The sequence below is a fragment of the Cottoperca gobio genome, chromosome 13 (assembly GCF_900634415.1).
Source record: "Cottoperca gobio chromosome 13, fCotGob3.1, whole genome shotgun sequence".
Lineage (NCBI taxonomy): Eukaryota > Metazoa > Chordata > Actinopteri > Perciformes > Bovichtidae > Cottoperca > Cottoperca gobio.
This window is the reverse complement of record NC_041367.1, coordinates 1,624,010-1,647,133: the sequence shown is the minus strand read 5'-3', so window position 1 is coordinate 1,647,133 and position 23,124 is coordinate 1,624,010. Positions and strand designations below refer to the sequence as shown.

The 23,124-nt window shown below is 46.0% G+C and overlaps 1 protein-coding gene across 5 annotated transcripts in view; it reads right to left on the bottom strand.

Annotated features, from left to right (window-relative positions):
• The window catches only part of epha4l (eph receptor A4, like), a 51,241-nt gene that overhangs the window by 22,814 nt on the left and 5,303 nt on the right, over positions 1–23,124 (bottom strand). For all 5 annotated transcript variants that reach the window (XM_029445780.1, XM_029445778.1, XM_029445779.1 and 2 more), the window contains exon 4: positions 6,872–7,027. In XM_029445780.1, coding sequence (XP_029301640.1) covers positions 6,872–7,027 — 156 coding nt within the window. The remainder of the gene's footprint in view (positions 1–6,871; positions 7,028–23,124) is intronic.

Below are 23,124 nucleotides of genomic sequence, written 5' to 3'. Positions count from 1 at the left end.
ACGTTAACTGAAATCCAATAGGCCGCCAGCTTTCTTTGCTATTCATATGTCGAATCAGCTGGAGGTGGCAGAGCGCCCGAGCCCGCGGCTCACAGTGGGGCTTTATGGCACCCGCTCAATAACTTTAGACAAAGTTTGCTTTACACCCTGTTATTAAGTCTCTGCTTTGATGTCCCGCTGTACTTTTATAGCAGCTCCACATACATGTGACACAAACTCCCCCTGCTCATCACTTTCAATTTACAAGTCTATTGTAATAAATGTGGTTTTTTTGCGTTGCTTTGAAACATAAGCGACGGTAATTGACTTAGCTATCTCTGTCTCTCTCTCTCTCTTCTCTCTATAAATAGGATAATATAGAGTAGAGGAGGAGAGATATTCTCTATATAGAGGTCTCTATAGATATATAATAGATATTTGATATCATCTCATTTTATAGTCTCTACTCTATAGATATCTTGAATCTCTCTCTATATGGTTTTCTATTCTCTCTATCTATATATATCTATAGAGTTCTGTCTCTCTATTGTAGATTAGATATCTCCTTCTGATGACTGGATAGAGATTGGCTCGGTCTCTCGTGTCTGAGAATCTATGATCTTCTTATATTGTATATATATATATATTTCTATGTTATTATCTATATCTTTGTCTCTGATATCTGTATTCTATTTGTGTCTTTCTATGTCTATATCTTCTTATTCTCTATGTTATATATCTCTCTTGATGTTGTATATCTCTCTTGTTCTCTATATCTATCTGTCTCTATATCTGTCTTGTTCTGTCTATGTCTCGTTCTCGTCTCTCTCTGTCTCTCGTCTCTGTCTGTCTCTTCTCTCTGTCTCTATCTCTTATCTGTCTTATTGTTCTCCTTGTCTTTCTCTTCTCTCTCTCTTCTTCTCTGTATCTCTCTATTCTATCTCTCTCTCTCTCTCTCTCTCTCTCTCTCTCTCTCTCTCTCTGTCTCTGTCTGTCTCTCTGTCTCTCTCTCTGTCTCTCTGTCTCTTCTCTGTTCTTCTCTCTGTCTCTCTCTTCTCTCTGTCTCTCTCTCTCTCTCTCTCTCGCTCTGTCTCTGTTTTCCCTGTCTCGCTCGCTCTCTCTCTGACTAATGAAGCGCACGCGAGCGGGCTGTGGGGATCGATGCAGGGTGAAATATGAAAGCTAGTCAGTCCACAGACGAATCATTTCACAACGGAAATTAATTATCAGTGTTATTTTTGGAGGAGCCGAGTGGCAATGAGTGATTTCACAGAGGCGCAGAGAGCGGCGGAGGAGGGGACCGTGTGGGAGTGTGTGTGCACACATTCGCCCAAGGAGATATAAGTGTGCTTTTGTTGCCACATTAATGGAGACGTGGAAGTACAATTTTCCCCGTGATACATGCGTCTTCACAAAACTGAATGTTTATCGACTGGACTCGCATATGCCGGCATTAGTCTGGCGGATAGAGGGGGGACTGAGGAGGGGAAGCTGAGGCTGTGAAGGGAGATTGAGAAGGACAGAAGGAGAAGACAAACACCGTCTGTTCATCCAGGAAGCAGAAAACCACTGATTAGTATGGAGGGAGCAGGTTGGGATGGATGGAGGGAGGGTGGGGACATACATGGATGGTGGTGAGTGTGGAGTCTGGACACAAGCATGAAGATTACAGGATGCAGAGTACACTGTGTTAATATTAGCATCCCTTAACTCCCCCTTACCAACCTATTAATACATTCTCATTAAAAACTGTGATAAAGCTATGTCCCCCCCCCCCCTTCCCTACTCTGCACCCACTTTTCCTCCCTCTCTCTTTCACCTCATCCTCGCCGTTTGCTTCTCAGACAATGGGAACAAGTTACAGATGGGTTTTCTAAATTAAGGTGCCTACACCCAACCGTCATTATAACAGAGCCTTTGTCAGTGTGCTAGGTTCATGTAACCTCTGCTCCCTTTCAACACTCGCCGTCTGAGATGCACCGTGAAGCTTTTACTCTGTTATCTGGACTCACGGCGTCGTAAACTTAACAGTACAAAGGTAGGCTAATGTTCAGTGTTTGAGAATGTGTGTGCTCTTCATCTTCAGGGATCAAAAACATGAAGATGTGCTTCCAATTGAAGACATGTGTTACTTACACTTAAAGACATGACAACAGCTCGACATGTTTGGAAACTCACTTACTTGCTTTCTTACTGAGAAGTAGATGAGAGGATCGATACCATTCTCGTGTTTGTACGCTAACGCTGCAGTCAGGAGATAGTTAGCTTAGCTTAGCATAGCCTAAAGATTAAGATCAGAGGAAAAAGGAATATATATGTATATATATATATATATATATATATATATATATATATATATATATATATGTATATATATGTATATATATATATATATATATATATACATATATATATATATATATATGTATATATATGTATATATATATATATATATAAAATGTGTTTGTATTATTTAGTATTTTCTTTGGACAGAACCAGGCTAACTGTTTCCCCCTTCTTCCAGCTCTCATGCTAAGCTAAGCTAAGCTAACCGTGTCCTGGCCACAGCTTCATAGGAGCGTGCAGACATGATAGTGGTATCTTCTTATCTTATTTTTTGCAAAGCAGATACGTCTCTTTCAAGATGTAATCTCAAAGTATTCCTTTGATATGACAGCAATGTCCTCATAATGCAGATTAAAATGATTGTTTTGTTTGTGTTGCTATGGCAAGAGTTGCAACAGTATAATTTCATGACTGTATAAAGTCTTAAACACATTCCACCGACTGTCAGTATTCCTCCCTGCGTTCCACACACACACATACTCACAAACTACCTTTGGCTGTACCTGTCGCTCTCCCAGAATGCACCAGTGGGAGCATGGGAGCGTGGGAGAGCCGTCAGCTGTGACTGACACCCGGTAATTAATCCTGGGAGAGAGAGAGCAGCGGGGGGAGACTGGGGTGCAACGTTCACACAACCTTCGTACAACGTCAGCTCAACATGGCCTTAAAATTCACACTCCTTACAGGCGGATTCCAGAGGGAGACTTAGAAATTCTCTTGAAGAAAGTTGGTGATTTATTTTTCCCTCCTCGACTTTTCCTTTCATTTTACGGCCTTGCTATTTGCTCCGAGCCTTATTTCTTTCTTTCCTGTCGCTCCTTCGCCCCCTTCTTTAATCTGTCTTTCTCATTTTCACTCCACTCCCAGCCTCCGTCTCTCTCTCTCTCTCTCTGCATGCTCTCCCCCTTTCTCCCTCTTCCATCTCTCCCTCTCTCTTTCTGTCTCGTTCCATCAGCAATTGTTAGCCGAGTGTTGTGCAGGGCCGAGGTAAAGAGCAGGCTAAATTGGCCAGAACATCGACCTCGCTATTACCATCCGGCTGGGATTCATTCAATGCCCCCTCGAGTCCTCCCCGACCTGCCTTCATTCCTCACTCCCTCCCTCTTCCTCTACCAAAACCGCCGCTAAGAAAACTGGACAAAATCTGAGAAACACATCAAGGGCCAAAAGAAACCCCAAAGTGGAGAACACCCCCCTCCTCTATAACCTGAGCGCAGTGGAGCAGCCCGCTCCCACGGGTGTCTGTCCCTGGTCCTCATTACTGCCCTGTGGTGTCGGCCTGTGTATTTATATTCACCCACATTCATTCATGTGTTGCCTTTTATTAACTTATTTTAATATTGTACACTGAACTGTATGTTACGCATTGATTGAGCTGCACATTGTGTTAAAGGGATGTTTTCTACCTGTTGACTTTATCAAGACTAATTAAATGTTGTATATTAAATATCTGCTCGTAATATTAAAATATTAAAATGTGCCTCAGGTGACGTAACAATCTTAAAAAATATGTATGTCTTTGTATTATCTATGTATTTTCAAAGCATGGCTACACAAGTGGCTCACAAATAAGTATAAGAGCAACAACAAAAACAAACGTAAGAGAAAATAGACAAGGAGGCAAGGGTAAGAAACATAAAAATAAACCACAGAAGAAGTAATCCAGTATAACATTTATCCTGCCAGGCTCCTCAGGCACATTGATCCTCAGTGTGGGAGGTGTCTCCTGTTTCTAATCTAGGAAAGCGAGTGTTCAAATGCATTGCACATTAATCGCCGATGAAAAGAACAAATGCTGCGAAGGTGCACATCAGCCGCCGACAGATAGAATACCGCAGGAGTGACAAACACGTCTTACAATGACGGAATTACACAACATCCAGTTTTAATCATCATGTTGCATCGCTAGTCTCCGAGTTAAGAGGGGGGAAAAGCGTTTTCAATTACCCACCCAGACACACACACACACACACACACACACACACGCACACGCAGAGACCCAATTACCAGAGATGCTGGCTCTTTCCCAGCCTGACCTTCAGCAAGGCAAACTGGGAAATTACTTTAAGAGGGGTTTTTTTTCCTTCATGCGCTCTGTTCGTGACTCTGAGTGGGTTTTGAAAGAAGGAAAGAGAGAAAGTGGAAACAAGATGTGGATGAGGAGCGATGTGTGAGTGACAGCTGTAATTACAGAGCTCTAACATGTGGGTGAATATATATAAAAATGCACGAGGAAGGAGAACAGCAGACGACAGACAGGGTGAGAGTTCAAAGGTCAGATGTTGGCCGGCTGACGAGGCGGGGCAGAGGTCGACGAGGGAGTCCGGCTAATGTTCAGGTCCTAACTGTGGAGTTTGGAGCAGTCGTGGAGACGCAGAGCACGGCTCTGTAAAGTAAGCCGAGTAATGAGCTGTGACAGCTGTTGCTTGCAGCAGCCATACTGACATGCCACACTGACTAACAGGACAATAGGGATGAGCTCCAGGATCATGCAATAAAACAAGGCGTCGTCACTCAAGTTATTAGTGATGTGGCAAAACACTAACATTTAGCTTTAATTTCTTATAAAATATGTGCGTATTTATGAATGTTCATTAAAACTAAACAAGCTCTATGTTTCATGTTGTAGGTTCTGCTCCTATAAAATAGATTTTTACACTCCGCGTTAAATAAAGATTTATAATAAAACAGGTGAAAATTGTGTAAAAGAATAAAGGAAACAAAAATCGTGACGAAAACGAGGTTCTGAAAATGTCATTTGCAGCGCAGATGCACAAAAGGGCTTTTGAATATGTTCCGACATAAATAATAATTGTTATCTTTCAGAAAGAATCTGTGACTTGGGGTAATAAGGAAAATGAGCGCTATTTAGTGGATCATAAACTCCCACATTGATGACATACTTTAGAGCAAGGCGTGCTGTAGGGCCGCATATAACACTAAATCTGCCAATTATTAAACATCAGAAAACTGTAAAACAACTTCTAATTGATGTTTTTAAACAATCCAAAATGCAAAGATATTAAACACATTTTTATATTCAGGACAAGAAAAAGCAGCAAATTCTTGAATACAAAATGTATTTAAATGATTAATCAACCATTAAAATAGAGACAGATTAATACTCTGTAAGAATAATCCATTAATCAACTGAACGTTGCTGTTGCATCGTGTTGCAGACATTAAGTTTAAAAGATTCATAAACACTTTTCTATCTGTCGTGGATATGTAAACAGAGAGGAATCAATAAAACACAGATATAGTTGATTCATTATTATTTCGTTGTACAACAAACAATAATAATGAGAACCTGCTTCGTGTTTAGTGACACTCAATCAGCTCCAGATATGTAGCCAACATGTAATAATCAAGGATGTTTCAGATTACCATCGAGTTCAAGTGTAACTCTTGATCAACGTTCCACAATATAACACGCTTTATGACGTTGCATGGATGGCGTGCAGCCGGGGAATAATTAGAGGCCTTTCGGTCGTGTTGCTGCTGAGACAGTTCAGTGTGCTGCAGGAGGGCTTCGGCTGCTCGTCGGATTCAATAAACCGTTCTGCTGAGTGATGAATCCGCAGGAACTTGACAGATCATTCGGGCCAAAACGCGAGCCAACTATGAGCTAAGCAACTTAGCAGATGTTTTGGTTGTTAAAGTTGTTTTATGACACATACTCACTCATGTACAAAAGTCTGTCATATGTAAGAATGAGAACTGTTAGAAGCGAGAGTCGAGTGTTGTGTGTTCTGTGCTTTGTGTATGAACTCTCAGCTCAGTGACTCAGGGAGGGGAAAAGGAAGAGGTGTCATTAGGCAGCAGGATTGTTAACAGTATTTGTTATCACAGGGAGTCGGGGGAGGATCGGAAGAACCAGATTCACCAGCGGTTGACTCACACGGCCGGATGGAACAGAACACACACTGGGGTGTAATAGAAGGCAGTAAAGAGATGAACACATTCCTGTATTTAGCCTCCTTTTTCTTTCACCCTCTCTCCCTATCACAACATCTTGTTCGTTCTCTGCATACATATCCAGCTTTCCATCTGCCCTTGTTTTCCACCATCTCTCCACGTCACCGCGAACATCTTATCTCTATTTGTCTTTCTCTTTCTCGCCCTCCTGTTTGTTTTGCAGCCTCTCTGTGGAAGACTGAATCTGGGATGCAGCGGTTTATACCCTCATTAGTTCTCTGTCACCATGACTGATCACTAAGTACCAACTGGAATCAAAAGACACCTATTAAACCAGCAGCCGCCTGCTTTATGTGCGTGCAGAAAGTCTCTGCGCCTGGGAGGGGGTAATTCAGGTTTACATTGCAAGAGAGATAGCGAGAGAATCCACGACCAGGTTTAGGCAAAAGCAATCACAGTGTGTGTGTGTGTGTGTGTGTGTGTGTGTTAGGTGTTCGTATCTATAACAGTATTGTGTCACTAATACAGTATACAGCAGCAGGCTTTGTAATGAAACAGCTTACTCAAATATAACTGCGTGTTGTGTATTCCTGTGCGTTCTGTACGTGCTACACGTGGGTGTACTTACGGGTGCAGGGCATGGACGCCGGGTCCGTTTCAGAGCGGAAGTACCCCTTGTCGCAGACGCAGGAGGTGGATCCCTCCCTGACGGAGTAGCTGTGGAGCGGACACTTGGAGCAGGAGCCATCAGTGGCCAGGGCTCGGAAGGAACCGATCTTACAGGCTGAAACACAACAAGGACACAGAAGAGGGTAAGTTTGGAGAGTTGATGAAGCACAGGTATGCATATATAATGTACAGCTCTTTATACTATAAAGGAAGGTATTAGAGACGGCTAACATGCTGGAGGGAAGGTTAAGGTTAATCTCACAGGAACCATGAATTGCATGACTGATAAAACGACATCTCGAAGGGAAAATCCCCAGAAATCAATCTGGAAGCTACATCCAGAATACGTATCGCACATGAAGTGGCTGTCTGAGGTTTTGGTAAACAAGGCGATGTTGCCATAGCATTGCATTTGATATCTACTAATTGTTTTCCAAGGGAAGAGAAGAAGAGAACTCTGTGATCTCGCACATTTTCACTCAATTAGCAACCAGAAAACAATGTGTTGCCCAGAGGCTTCGTCTTCTGTCCCCGATCCTCCCATTGTCTTCTGTTTCCATCTTCTCCCCTTTCTCACGAAGCTGCATTCTATTATCAAAAACAACGGAACCGGAATAAAGCTCTCTATTTCCAAAAAGAGAAGATCAAATAACTAACTCTTGTCTTTCTCACAAATTCAAGCTATGCTCAATTGGCAAGACTTGGAGCCGCAATTAAACCAGAGCCATTGGCATTTCAGACCATTTAACAAACAAATGCCAGCACACTTGGCACTCCGGGAGCTCTGTCACTCTCACAGGGCCGCTTTTGCCGAACACTCATGCACCTAAACACACACTTAAATCTGAAATGGTAACCTAAGTGACACTTTTCTTACTTTTGGCGACAGTGCTCGCCTTTCCTTTGAGTGACAGTTTGATTGGAGGGCTCGTGTTTCAAGGAGTTTCTCCCTCGTCTATCGGCTTCTATAATGGCCAAGGAAGCCTAGCAGGGTTGTGTTTCACCCTCTGAGCACTGAACCAGAAGAGGAGGACAAAAGAACAATGCTATGAGAGGTGCGGCGCAGACAGTCGCAACACCGATTGGACCAAATAGCCTGTCAGTCAATGAGGCCGCCATGTGCTTGGCAGTGGGCGGCGAATGGTATTGGAGCCAGAGGGTCGGTGGTTTGGGTTTGTTTTTGTAGAGTGGGTGTGTGGATGTGTGTGTGTCTGTGTTGTTATGATGTAAAGACCCATTGGAGACAGATGGGTAAATTCATACCCAATATAAATCAGATAATTACACACTTATAGTCTGCAGGGGTAAAGCGACACCACCGGCCTGCACACACACATTCACACACACACACACACACATAGAGGCTTGATATCTTCCCAGGCACACACACAACCCAGATGCATTTGAAAGGCATGGGCTCCAGTGCCACAGTCATAAATACTTCAGGGGATCCTACATACAAAAGAACAGTCACATAAACAAACTCCCATATGTGTTCACCACAGTAGAAATCAAATCAATGCCTAACCTCACGCACCGCAGTGAGGAGGAAGTCCATCCTCCAACAAAAATACACATCCCACCAACCGCACAACACGCTGATACGTACAAACAGTAAAATAAATCCACAAACCCCCTAAAATACTGGGAAATCCCTCTCTCGGCGGCGTATTTAAGTCGGGCTCTTTGCCCCGCAGCCGCTCTCCCCCAGCAGCTGGATTAGGGTAGCATGGCGTTAACCGAGAGGGCTAGCTGCTACCTGCTGAGCCATTCTTTGCTCGTTCCCACTCAGTCAATCAGGGCTAAATCCCTGCCGCTTCACTCACTATTGCTAAGCTAAGGGTCTCTTTGATTGTAGCTTGCAGGGGTGCGTGAAGCCTCCGTTTCTTTTCTTCAGGGTTGCAATAAAAGGGGAGAGATTAGTCAGGAGGTGCTTTGTGTTATCTCTCTATCTTAAAAGCAATCTTTCAACGCCCAGTCTCATCACCAGAGACAGAAGGACACTGGGATGTGTGGGTATTGTTTAAGAGGTTATGACCGCTTCAGGTGACACGACACAGAGTTGCTCTTAGGGTTTGTACATGTGCGCTGACCAGGAAAGTGTCCAGAGTTGAGAGGGGGGTCAACCAGCTGTTTGGGATGATGCCTCCTTGCTAAAAGCTGAAGGGAGAGTTAATTGAGTCCCATGCTTCACAGCCTTTGGGCCTGAGCCTCTTTAAAGAGACACAGTCTAAGAGGCTACCTCAAACTGTGCACGGTTGATGAGTTTTTGCTCGTCAATTATTAAGCTGTCCCAGGCTGACCCCAGAGTCCCCACTGGCTGTCCCAGAATTCTTATCCCGACTCCAAATCCCCGTTTGCCAAAGACAAAACCTTCATCTGCGGTTTGAAAAGTCTGCAGTTCAGAAAATGTGTTTGAAAATGTGATGTCAACATATGAGGACTTGTTTATAGCAGCGACTGCCCCGCAGAAAGGAGCAGTGCAGGGGAAAGAGAGGTTGATATCCCAGTAAAGCTGGGGAATTTGCTTCCTATTAGGAGTGTGAGTGTGTGTGTGAGGGGAAGAGACCGCAGCAGTGGGTGGTCCAAGAGTCCGTGGCTTCAGAGAGGAATCTCCCTTAAGACTTGCTGGATTTATCATTGTCCGGGCCAGTGCTGGCAATCCCGCACGAAGACGCAAATACAGACAGATGGACACATATGTACTTAGTGTTTATGGGATGTGAGCTGAGAATCCCTCATCATATCCTCTCAAAAGTCTAACCCAATTTTTCCACACCATCTTTTTTATACCCACTTCTTTTTCGCCCCGTCGCTCTCTAAGTCTCCTGCATTATTTGTTCTCACTCTCGTTCGCCCTCTATCTCTCTCTCCCACTCTCCTAGGCTTTCTCTCTGCAGGCCTCTTTTCAGACAGAGAGGGGTTTGTCAGGTGCCAAATCCCTGTTCTGAGAGATCAAACGCAGACAAAGAGACTGGTGACTTACTGTTCTATTCTGGAAAGGCAAAAAAAATGGAATCCCTCATAGACTGGGACATCGCATTCTTCCCTCTTTTCTCCCCCAGCAGCTCTTTCACTCATTCAATCCTCATCTCTGGCTTTAGTCTTTTTTCCCTTTTGTCAGTCGTTCCCCCGCCCCATCCCTGTTGTCTCTAAGCTAAAGCACGTTTGGAGGAAAGGGGGCAACGCGGGTGGAGGGAGAGGGTTGTGGGAGTTAATGAGTAGTTTTGTCCGTGTGGTGGGGATTCTGCTGGATGAATTGGTTGTACCGCGTGAGGGGAGGGGAAAACGTTGAAAATCGTCGACGCAGCCATCTGCAAAAAATAGGGGTGCACAAAAGCTAATGATACAATGATAGCTACCCACACGCGAGCCAACTTAAGCCCAGCTAAGTTTTCCTCTGAGTGGCAACAACCCACACACCAGGCTTTGAACAGTCGCGGATGTTCCCTACGCTACCGCCAAATAAAACCACATCTACCCACACACACACCCACTGCAGCCCACCTTGAGTGACCCGCATGCAAAGCCTGATAGGCAAGCTATTCTGCAACCTACACAACAAAGTATCCAACACACCGGGGACTGAAAGTATGAGAGCAAACCTGCGCTACAATAGCCGTCCAAAAAACCCCCAGGAATATAACACCCAGCACACGGCGCACAATAACTAGGCCTGCCCAGGCAGAACAACTGCCTCTCCAATAATCAAAAGAAGAGAATTAAGTTCAAGCTTCACCATTTCCCCCTCCTTTCAAGCCTGCGCTTTATCTTCTTTGGGTGATGAAAACTCGGTCACTCTTTTTTAGTCACAACAGACAGTGAGCGCTCTTCAGAAGAGCAGTCAGAGGCGTCCTCACAAAGCCGCTCTTTCAAAGAAACGAAGCGATCAGGTTTCAGGAACCTGAGGGCAAGGAGAGTCTCTCCTTCTCCTGCAGCTCGAGGAGCCAGCGATCTCTACTAAACCTGCCTTTCTGACGTATCCCTCTGCCTTTGTGTCTCTTCTATCTCTTCTTCTCCCTGTGGAAGGCAGTGTGTTCATGTGAGACTCCTGCTAGAAAGGTTTACTATTCCAACAGTGCTTTGTTTACCCCACGGCTGTAGTCCCGACCTGGAGTTCTGTTTTTAAACATTCAAAGTCTTGCATGTATATACTGTCTATTCCGACCCAGACACATATATAGACAATAAAAGACCATCCACGTGGATACACCTGAGCCTCTGGCCTATTAGCAGGCATAACTAGCTGCTGACCATTAGCATCTGTCGCTGGAGCAGCAGGAGAGCGGAGCAGGTTAACTCATTAATCCCGTCACTGAGGTTATTAATTACCTCCGGCTCTGACGGCGACACGCAGCCACACGGGCAGCGTAACCCATCAGCCTGATGGATGAGGGACACACGGCCAGCGAAACTGATCACGGTGATTGATGACATTCACTCGTCACACATCTTGACCTAGACCGAGGGAGGCAAGGTCCCATACTAGTGGTACCCTGCTTTAAAATGCAAAACCAAAAATGCCGGGTAGTGACATCTGGGTTGACATCCTTACTCGTGTTAATGAAGGCCAAGAACAAAAGCCAGCGAGGCTAACGATGTTAATAACACACACGCCAACCTTGCTGACAATCACAGCGGCTTTGCTAATGGTGGCCAGTGCCAGGGGGTGCACGAGTTGCCAGAAGCTTGTCTGTCAAATGGCGGATGATTTATAACTGTATTTTCAGCAGCTCCGATCCATCACACAAGAGCCGCCCACGACACTGCCCTAATTAAAATGTCTGTACCTGACACATAGGAGCAGCAGCCAAAGAAGCAGATGAGCAAAATGTGTTGTAAAAAAGTACAACATACGTAGACGCTGAGCGCGAGAGAAATGCTATATTCATTTATTGGCAAACACATGTTGCTTTATGCTGAAGGATGCTGCCTGAAAGTGTGCTAATGTACAGCATTGTATATGTTCATAACTGATTTCTTGTGTATAAAAAGACTTTCTGAAACAGTCTGCTGTGAATATAGAAGCCTAACAAACTATGTCCTGCCCTGTTTGTGTTCAGAGTGCACTGTGGTGCCACCGATATTGTTGCTGTTTGGATTACATAACTGAAGAAATTGAAATATTGTTCTGGAGACTTCCTGCGCACCAACGTCTCAACGTTCTTATTGACACGCAGGCCTTAACTTCCTCCCTCATTCCTCCAGCCTGGCCTTAAGAAAGAGTATGAGTACAATGGCTATATCGCACAAATCTAAAGTATCCCACCCAGAACGGACAAGACCACTCCTTAAAGAACGAGAGCAGGGAAGGTGAATGTAAGGAAGAGAACGAGACAGAAAGAAAGAGATGGACAGAACAGGGAGAGGTTCAAGGCAGCACACAGATCCATCTTTGTTTGGTGAAACACTGGGTGGGGGCCACTCAGATTCCACTTTTGCATCCATGCCAGGTCCGCGGAGGATGGCACCACCCAAAGCCGGGCATGGTGCCAACCCACCTCGGACCTTTTATGACCTAAGGTTTGAACAGCAGGTGGGTAATGGACTATAATTCAAGGCAAACAAGACAGAGATGTATACATAACCAGAGGCTTACAAACCTCTGCAACCTGCACACTGTCAGGTGTGCACACAAAGCCCTTCAAAGGCCCTCTGGACGACGCAGATGCACTTTGCAATGCCATGCGAAGACACACAAACATCCACAACACGGGCTTTGTGAAAGCAGGTCGAGCACGGGGACACGAGCACAGCAGGGACGATGGGAGGTAAACAAACTCAGTCAAGGTATTGTCTCGGTCCGATTTCCCCAAGGTCTTCAGGGGCTGGAGTCTCATGTTGGACATGTGTGTGTGTGTGTGTGTGTGTGTGTGTGTGTGTGTGTGTGTGTGTGTGTGTGTGTGTGTGTGTGTGTGTGTGTGTGCAGGCATGCTTTCCTGACATTGTTTACAATGAAAAGAGCTGCATTTCAATTCAATTATGGAAAAGAAAAAAGAAAAGGCAGAGAGGTGAGGGAGTATGCTAATGTTGTTGTGCGAGGGGACACTCACATCGACACACACCGCTAAACAATTGGGAGAGCTAAACTATTTTACTCGCGGCCAGTGAAGGAGAATGAGGCAGGATGTGTGAGGAAAACACACTAAGAATAAGTGAGGAGGAAGAGGAAGCGATTGGGAAGCTGTCTCAATGTGGCCGCATATCCAATTCAGTAAACAAGTGTAAACCTTGAGTGTCGCTGAAGCACAAACACGTAACAAATCACTGAAATCACCACAAACAATCATAGAATGACACTGGGAAGTGTCAGAATATTGATATTTAATGATAATTGGGATACAAGTAAATTGAAATTGAAGCTCTTTCCACCTTCTCTGCCCGGCTTTCCAAAGCTGTGGGACCTCAGGTGGCTACGATGGTATGATGTCATTACCACAGAGCCATATCACATACACCCTAAAGTGAAAATACACCTTTACCTCCGTATCACATAGCCCGGTATCCAGATAAATATGTCAACAAGACGTGTAACCACCAGCCAGCAGACGGGGCTTTTCAAAAGACAAACAGCACAAATGGAAATTGAAAATCTGCCTTTTGGTCAAAGTGAGCTGCGGCGGCTCGACTACATCCCTGTAGTAAATCAAGAACACACCTCACACACACGGTACGTCAAATCGGAGTTCACGCACATGTGTCAACACTTAAATGTGCAGAAACACGCACACAAAATATTTAATTACCTAGTTGTTTGCGGTCTCGGGGGCAAGTTTAACATGAACCTCGCCGGTTTCTCAGAAGTGGCTCGGAGGGTTGTGAGGAAGGGGTTGGAAAGGGTCGAAGGTATTTTTAGGTTGTTTGTTTAGGTAATCTACTTGTAGCTCCCAGACGACAGCCTGTCTGGGGCCTCAAAGCACCTTCTATTGTGTGTGTGTGCACGTGTGTGTGCTTGAGGGTGTGTGTGTGTCTGAGAACCCTGCATTGTGTGTGTGAATACATGCAGTTATATGCACTGTGTGTGTGTGCGTGTGTGTGTGTGTGTGTGTGTGTGTGTGTGTGTGTGTGTGTGTGTGTGTGTGTGTGTGTGTGCTCAGTCAGGGTACATAAAAACTTTCCTGGGTCACTAGCTCTTCAACAGCTCATGTCAGCCCAATAACGGTCTGCTGGTCTCCACTCTGGCTGTCACTGCTTTAACCTTTGACCTCAGGCCTCACTTTCCTCTCTCTCTCTCTCTCTCTCTCTCTCTCTCTCTCTCTCTCTCTCTCTCTCTCTCTCTCTCTCTCTCAAAACAGGATCGAGGTCATTGCTGTCGTGGAAGTGATACCCCCTCCGACTTGGAACTGTGTCAGCTCCTGTTCGCACGGTGTGGCTTTGCATGATGTGTGTGTGCATTCCAAAGTTAGCAGCAGATATCCATGTGCACAAACTTTGCAGTTGGCCGTGTGCGTTGCCCTCCCTAACCCCAGGCTAGTTGAACCTGGCCTTGCAGGGGGGGCTGCAGGGAGTGTAACAGGAGCCCGGGGTTAATGGCTGCTGCTTAGTCCGGGTTACTCTGCTAATGTGTAACATTTCAGCCTTTAGCTTTGATGTGCGGACAGACACGCAGACACGCCGATGATGGCGAAGAAGCAATCAAAGGCCAGTGAGATTCAAAAGCACAGCGAGCTTTGAAGTAAGTGTGTGGGCAACACCGGAGGAGTTTCTGTTATGTTTTGTATTTCTTGGACTCGTCGCCTGCTTTCACTCCAAGTATGTCTGCCGCTCTCTTCCTGCCTGTTCTGCTATCTCTCCTTATCTATATGGTTCCTTCACCACTTAGGGTGATACTCTACACTTCACAGCTTTGTCAGGGATTCCAGAGCTGCCACAAATATGTTCATGACTTCCTTTATTCTCTGGCAGAACACGGCTCTTCACACCGTCACACCAGCGCATCGTGTTGCTTCAAAGATACATTCTGTAAATGTGTGTGTGGGGCCGAACGGTTTTGACAAAACTTTCGTTTTAAATGAAAAACATTAATGATTACGGTGGGATTGTGTAGAATATGACGTCTCTGCAGCACGACAACATTACATCTTTTTAATGTAAATGTTTAAACTGCTCTGATGCAGAGTAGTGCGCAGTGTGCCATCAACACGTTTCATTGGCACTATTTCTTCAGCAGGAAGTAGTTCCACGGTACACACAGGTAGTGATATTGACGGTAATATCAGCAGCTGCCAGAGGTCGCGACACGACCACGCTAGGCTTGTTCAAAGAGCGATCACCGTCTGTACCCCCCCACTTCACCTCTCACATGTCGAGCCGTTTATCAGGGCCAGTAGACAGGAGTCAATTCATCTTCCTCTCTGCTTCACTCTGTACACACACTTCCTCTGTCACACACATTCACGCTCTACTTATACATCTACGTGCCTCCTTCTTTTCCTCTCAATCTCTGTTCTGTCTGTCCTTCTCTGTCCTTCTCCTTCTCTGTCCTTCTCCTTCTCTGTCCTTCTCCTTCTCTGTCCTTCTCCTTCTCCTTCTCCTTCTCTGTCCTTCTCCTTCTCTGTCCTTCTCCTTCTCTGTCCTTCTCCTTCTCTGTCCTTCTCCTTCTCTGTCCTTCTCCTTCTCCTTCTCCTTCTCTGTCCTTCTCCTTCTCTGTCCTTCTCCTTCTCCTTCTCCTTCTCTGTCTTCTCTCTCCTCCTGTTTCGCTCTCATTCTTCGGTGCTGTGCACCTTAAAGGGATCCCGTCTTTTTTTTTGTTCTTCCTCCCCTTCCAGCAGTATTTGACAGCTCACTACGGATCAGAGGAGATCAAGGTTTCTAATCCCAGAGACGTGCCCTAGCACGGACACACCTCTGCCTTTGGCTGGGGATCTGCAGCGTTGGATCCCCGGAGCTGCTAGACCTCCACATCTCCAAATTACTTTTCAGCTCTCCCACAGAGAGGTTACACCTCACAGGCTACCCCCATGGTGAGCTTGATTCACATGTAGTTTGCATGCCGGCGTTCATACACATGTACTCGCAGCAAGGGGTCGGCTACCTGATCTCAAAGTTCTGGTCTGAAGCTACTATAGATGCATATACAATGTGTGTTAGGAGTGTGTGTGTGTGTGTGTGTCCACAGCATCATGTTCCTGCAGGAAGTCACTGCGCCCAGATAAAGAAATAGGACATAAGCATCTATTATACATGTCACACCCGTCCAAAAGTGTCAGGACGTCAAGTTGTGGCTTTTATAGATGCTTATGTCCTATTTCTGAGCGCAGTGACTTCCTGCAGGAACATAATGCTGTGGACACACACACACACACACACACACACACACACACAGTATTCCCCTTGTGAAAAACCTCGATTGACAATAGGACAGGTGTAAGTTGCTGATTTGAAACACTTCCTTGTTGCATTTGGGAACCAAACACTGCGCCGCAGTCGCAGGACAAGATGGCGAGCTCTGTGATTGGATGGTTCTTATCTGAAGGTACTTTGGAAGCGGGAGTTGACTTGTGTCCTCATGCGTGCAGTATCGGACCTTCAACTCTTAATCAATATATAATGTTTAATCTAATGCAGCTGATAATCGTAGTGGTGATGATTCATACCAGTTTTATATCATCTAACGTGACAGATGTTGTCCACTAAACTATTTATTAACACATTCTTAGTGTGTGTGTGTGTGTGTGTGTGTGTGTGTGTGTGTGTGTGTGTGTGTGTGTGTGTGTGTGTGTTTCCAGGGAGAATGAGCCAGTGTGCCACTTCCTCCACCACCGTGATTAGAAAAGGGGGATCTCAGCTCATTAAAATGGGCACTACGTCCAGTCTCAGGGCACATCAGATTACAGAGCGGCCCTTTATTGCAAGGCTTTTTGTCATAACCCCTAACTGATTGCCACGGAGCAGCCTTTGATTTGGCCACTGAACTCTGCGCCCCCTGAGAAAAAGGATGATGAGGAAGGAGAAGAAAAGACCACCTACTATCGCCTCGGCAGGACGGAGGGAGCTTAAGATAGAAATCAGCAGGAGAGAGAGAGAGAGGGAGAGATAAAAACATTGTCAAGGTGTTTGCAATCAGCCTCCCTTTGTCAGACACCGAGGGCCGGCCGTCCATCTGACGAGCCGCCGGGCAGCTTTGTCTCCGGCCCCAGATCATGCAACGCGATTGGAACGTTAATAGAAGTTTATGATACAGCATGTGATATGTCTGCCGCGACAGATGCACAGAATAAATATAGGACACACACACACACACACACACACACACTCAGTGATCAGTAACACATTGCACCAGATCAAAGGGATTTCCGTGCAATAGTGAACCGACGGGTGAAGTGTAGAAAAAGTACGGTTGCCAGACTGGAACTAAATCTCTCCCCCATGTTTTTTGTCTCCTTTTCTCCCTGCACCTCCCTCCTTGCCTCCTCGTCTCCATCTCCTCGGCTCTTCTTGGCGAGAGAGGACCGTTCTCCCCGTCGGCACAAAGCCGGTGGCAGGGGCCCTCGTTCTCTTTCACAACCTCGCTCTGAAACAGTCCACCCATGCCCACTTGATCGCCGTCCACTTCTCCCTCTGTCCGTCTTTCTCTGCCTATACATCCGTCCGTCTCTCTTTACAAACTCGGCCTCTTCTCTCGCTCTGTCAGCGGGGGGAGACAACAAGAGGTGTTGGAGGAAGAGGGGGAAGGAAAATGTAAGTGCACGACAGAGAAAGAGAGGGGCAAGAGAGCAAGAGGGAGAGTGTGCAGGAGAAAATGGAGGGAGAAGAAGGGAAACAGCCGGAGGAATGGGGGAACGTCAGGGACAGATACAGGGGGGGGGGGGTGAAAGGACTGCAGGGTTGTGTTGGTAGAGAGCTCGGGTATTGATTCAGGGCCTTTTGACATGCTAATTTGCTTGCTGACTGCTTTAATCGCTCCCTCTTCCCATCACGGGCTTCAAAGAGAGGATGCTTTTCAGAAAGATGAGAGGAGAGAGACATTTTATCATCCTGTTAAAGCTCCTTCTGACACTTCCACAGCCAAATGTTGCTGATGGCAGCTGACGGCGATGCTCGGAGCACTATAACAGATCATGTGAGCTCACTCCACATTACCTGATAATAGGAGTCTAACTTCTGCACTTATCTGCACAGAGCCTCCAAGGTCTTTTGAGATTGCACTGAAAAACATTATTTTAACACCCAGAGGATTAATTATTATTAAGTGCTCGGACACATTTCTGTTTTCCAAAGATCATTAAAAGTTTATTTATTCATTTAGTTTTGGAGATACAGTATATGAACTGATCTGATGTGTACATGATGTGCACTAATAACTCCATTCTGTCCTGTTGCAATAATTCAATTGTTACATTTTTATTCTCAATTTGAAGAAAAAAGCCAGATTTAATTAAAGATGTATGTGAAGAACGTAATGAACACTTGTCGCCTTTAACTCCATTTGAAACCAGTGACATGATCTCACATCGCGTCAGATAATCACTGAAGTTTATTAAAAGTTGTTATCGTAACATTTTATTTAGCACGATCCAGAAGTGAAAAGTATCTGATGAAGTTCGACAGAGCTCGCTGCTGCACACTGTGTTGAAGAGAAGCTTGATTTTCATAAGAGAAAATGAGCTTTTAAAACTCAGTAGGAGATAAATGACTTGTAGATGTCGGGGGCAGCGTATCCCGACACACGGCCCCTGTGGGAGCACGATCAGCCCCCGGGTCACGCTCCATCACTGGTGGCTTCCTGCCCTCAGCAGGGCACCGCGAGGGGAACGAGAGACGGGTGATGAGTGTCGAGAACTGCAAAGGGAACAAACACCGAGGCAGGACCGCGGCCCGAGCAGGAAAAACATTTCAGCACCTCAGCTAATGACGGCTGAATTACCACTGCCCCCCCCCCCCCCCTCCCTCCCTGCAGACCGTGTTGAGAGGACTTGTTCGTCATCATTTGAGGAGCCAAACAAGAACAGAATATAAAAGAAAATGCTTTAAGCAATCATGTCAGCAGGAAGAGGAGAGTGGCGGAGGATTGCTCACGAGACATTTGGTCCTCTTTCTCTCGTTGTTGTTGTTTCCTGTTGTAATAGATTCCTCGTCTCTCTCAGCAGCACAACATGAGCCTCTCTGGTGGCAGCGAGAGTGACGAGCACATCCACCTCCACTCTGCTCAGCTCTGAGTGTGTGTGTGCTATACATATTTATAAATGTGTGTGTGCACTTGAGTCTGTTACTTTACATGTTCCTTCGTTACATGTGTGTGCGCCTGGATCTGTGTGTCAGTGTGAGCATGCATGCTCGGCCGTCCGTGTGTGTGTGCGTGCGCATATTGGTCATCTAAGACATCTTTCCCTGCATGTGTCTGGATTTGTATTATTCAGGTTTGTGTGTTTGTGGGAACAATGAGAGGTGATGATGTTCTGTGTGCTGCTCAGAGCTGCCTCCCTCCCCAGCAGTGAAGGTAATCTCATTACTCAGCCCACGTCCTGCTGCCGCCACCAGAGACAGAGACGAACACTAACCACCTCGACTGCCGGAGCAGAGAGGAGGAGAGAAAAGTGTGTGAGAGGACACATGGAGGGAGATGAAGACACAGAAAGAAGAAGAAGATGCAAATACTTAATTTGTGTGAATGCAGAAGAGAGGGGGGGAGAGGAAGAGCAAGGGACTGAGTCTGTGTATTTAAAGCCATCAGGGACCGGCGGGCTAAATAGAATTACGTGGTGAATTTAGAATGATGCTCCCAAGCGCATATTTAACACTGTCAACAGAGAGAGAGAGAAAGACCCAGATACACACACAGCGAGCAGCGCAGGAGAGAAACTTCATCCCTAAAACCTCTTAATCCAATATGAATGAGAGTTTCCAGCTCAGCAAAGACTGCTGGGAATAAAAGAGTGTTGAGAGGGGGGGGGGGCAAATAGGTGAGAAAATGCTCCGATCACACACTACACACACATCACAACAAGGCCCAAAGTCGTTATCCACATACACACATGCAAACAGGTTGAGAGGGAACACACACACACACACACACACACACACACACACACACACACACACAGGTTAAAAGTTAAAAGTTGCTTTAATGAAGAATTAATCTTAGAACAGAAGCATTCTGTATTAAATTAATAGGATCAGAACAAAAAGATAAAATGTGCAAAAGGAATTAATATAAAAAACGAAACGATAAAAATTCAAAAGATAAAGAATTCAAGAATGTCAGCGTTAACTTACTTCCTGAAGTTGAGGCGATGTTAGATACCATTAGTGAGTGTGTGTGTGTGTGTGTGTGTGTGTGTGTGTGTGTGTGTGTGTGTGTGTGTGTGTGTGTGTGTGTTGATTGTGTTTAACAGCTAGAATTCTTCAGTGTGAAAAGTGTCTGTCACCTTCACGCCTCAACCGAGCTATATACTTAACAAACACACATGCCAACAAATAAAACTTGAGGGAAACAAACAAACACACACACACACACACACGCATACACACACACACACACACACACACACACACACACACACACACACACACACACACAAGTTGATATTTGCTGATTTTCCTATAAACACACATCATCGCTCTGCTGAGGCAGAACTGCTGCCAGACAAACCGTCTGTGTCTCTCGCTCGACAAAAAAAACAGTTATGCTAATTATCATTTCCCCATAATGACATACGTAGTTCTCGCTAATCTCTCCCCCACCCTCCAACAGTAGTGACCCCCTCACCAGACGAGGAGCGAAGGCCCTTCCGGACCACCCCCCCTTCAACAACAGAGCATGTGGGGGGAGGAGGTTAACAGGGAAAGGGATCCCAAATGCAAACAGATCTCCTTAGATCAGGGGGCCTCTTGGCCCTCAGTGGCCTGGTAGCCCATCTTGCATTGGCCCCTGGGTTTACACCCTGGCCACCCTTGGCCCACCTCGAGCACAGACACATACTCCCCCCCCCACCCCCACCCTCACCCCAACCCCCCCGCCACAGCTGTCAAAATTCCTGACGTCTTAATCAATCTTGGATCCAGGAGCCTGTCAGACGAAGCAGTAAGATGGATGCAGAAGGGGATGACCCCTGACCTCTGCCAGGGGTGGAGAATACAATTCCTATGTGCCCTGCAACCGCCCCCCCCCCCCCCCCCCTCTACCCCTTTCACCCCCCCCCCCCAAACATCCCTAGCCTCAGTCGGCTCCGCTGCTGCCCCAAACAATGATGGAGGAGAGTCCATTCATCCTGGGCTGGGAACCAGGGGCCAAGGTGCCCTTTTAACCCCGCACGTATACAAGACAAGCGCAGACACACAAGTATGCAAACACACACACTCACACAATTGGGGTTGTGTGTGCGCCATAGAAAACCTTTAAAAAGAAAGTTTCGGGTGTTTTTAGTGTAAGCAGACACACTCTCATACACTTGTTTGAACTTTTTAATATGTCAAGAAAAAACAGTATTAACACCTTAGCCCACAATTCTCCCTATATATACCCCCGCCCCCCCACCCCACCCCGCCCCAATCCAGCTCCCGTCCCTTGGTCAACACGGTCGTATAGGAGAGGAGCCGCTCTCCCGTAGAGCCTGTCACATTATGGAATATTAACCAGCTCATCAGTGCACTTGAAGCCTGACAGTATCCAGCACCTTTAACCCTACAGTCGCGGGATCGGACCCACGATGACGCCTCAGGCAGCCACGCAGCGTCAAACCCAACGCGTATTATCCCGCTTCAAATTAGAAGTGAAATGCTAAGAAACTTTTTAAACAGTGTAATTGAAGCTAAAAGTGAATGTAGATGATGTGCTGTGTGTAAACTCAAACACACTAAAGCAGATGCAGTGATATGGGAACTGAATGGATGTATTGGCTTGAAAAGCAACACTGCCAGCTCAGTGGCTGGCGGACACTACGAGACTGCATTAGTCTTAAAAGAATAAGGTTTCCAAATCCTTTACTGCGACGTTTGGAGAGTAACGGATATTTATTTCAACTGAAACTAAAGAGAAGAGATAAGGAGTCCATTTTAATGCTGCAGGAGAATGTTATGATACGGCGTGAGATCAGAGATCATACTCTGAATTAAGACAGGAGGTCATTATACTCAATTGCATGACAATCCAGGGGATTCTGGCTTCCTTCCCCTCCACCCCCCCCCCCCCCCCACCCCCAGTTCACTTGTATCCATTTGCCTTCCCACCCCCAAGCAGCCAACGGTGCCCCAGCCCTAAATCACCAGACCTGTTTGTCATGCAATTAGTCCTCCAAGATAAAGGCTCCCTCATAAATTAGGAGAGGTGTAGTGGTCCGTCCCCCTGTTAATCACCCATGCCCAGCCTCTGACCCCTCACCGCTGCAGCTAGCTGTTGTGTGTGAGATGGTGGTGGGTGGCTGGTGAGGTATACCAATAAACCATGGTGGCAGAATTGGCATCCGCTCGTCTGGCCAGCTGACAACTGCTCCTCGGCTTGGCAAAATGCTGCATGTGATCCACAAAACAGCTGCAGAATACTACTCGATGCTATCCACAACAAACTTCTGCATTGCGTAAACTACAATCTGCTTTGTGCGATGAAACTCGCAAGTTAAATTAGGGTAGAGTCTATCAAAGATGCCATTCCTCATAAGATCCTAAGCTTGAGACGTGTTCTACTCAGAAAGCTCTATTGGCAACGTTTAATGGGCATTTCAAGGCAATGTTTTGAATTCAGCAACATGCTGAAGCTCTATCATGCTTTTGATTTAAAGATATCTGAAAGGAGGCACTCTGCACTGACCTTAAAACCTCATCAAACAGCCTGGTGTAGGAATACGGTGAGCTGAGACTAGAATAATCGCCCAGGAAGGGCTATTCCCCCCCTACCAAATAGCACTATTTCAACCCCATCTCACAGCTGTGTATTTTCACTCTTCTCATACCTGCTCAGAATGTTAAACTCTTTCTCGCTCCTTCCTTTCCTCTAAAACTGTCTATCTGTTTTCCTTTGGGAGTAAGAGAAAGACAAAGAGAAAGAAAGAGAAAGAGAAAGAGAAAGAGAAAGAGACGCAGCAGTAGTGCGAACCAGTTGGAGCTTCACCCTCCTCTCCCGGTGTCACAAATTCTCCTGGGATGCTTCTTGTTGCACAACACCTCCCAGTGGGCCTGCTAATTACTCCATTTACAATCATCAGTGCTTCTCTCACCCAACCAGACACCGGCAGGAAGACTTTAGAGAGTGGGCGAGGAGCGAGGAGTAAAAAAGTA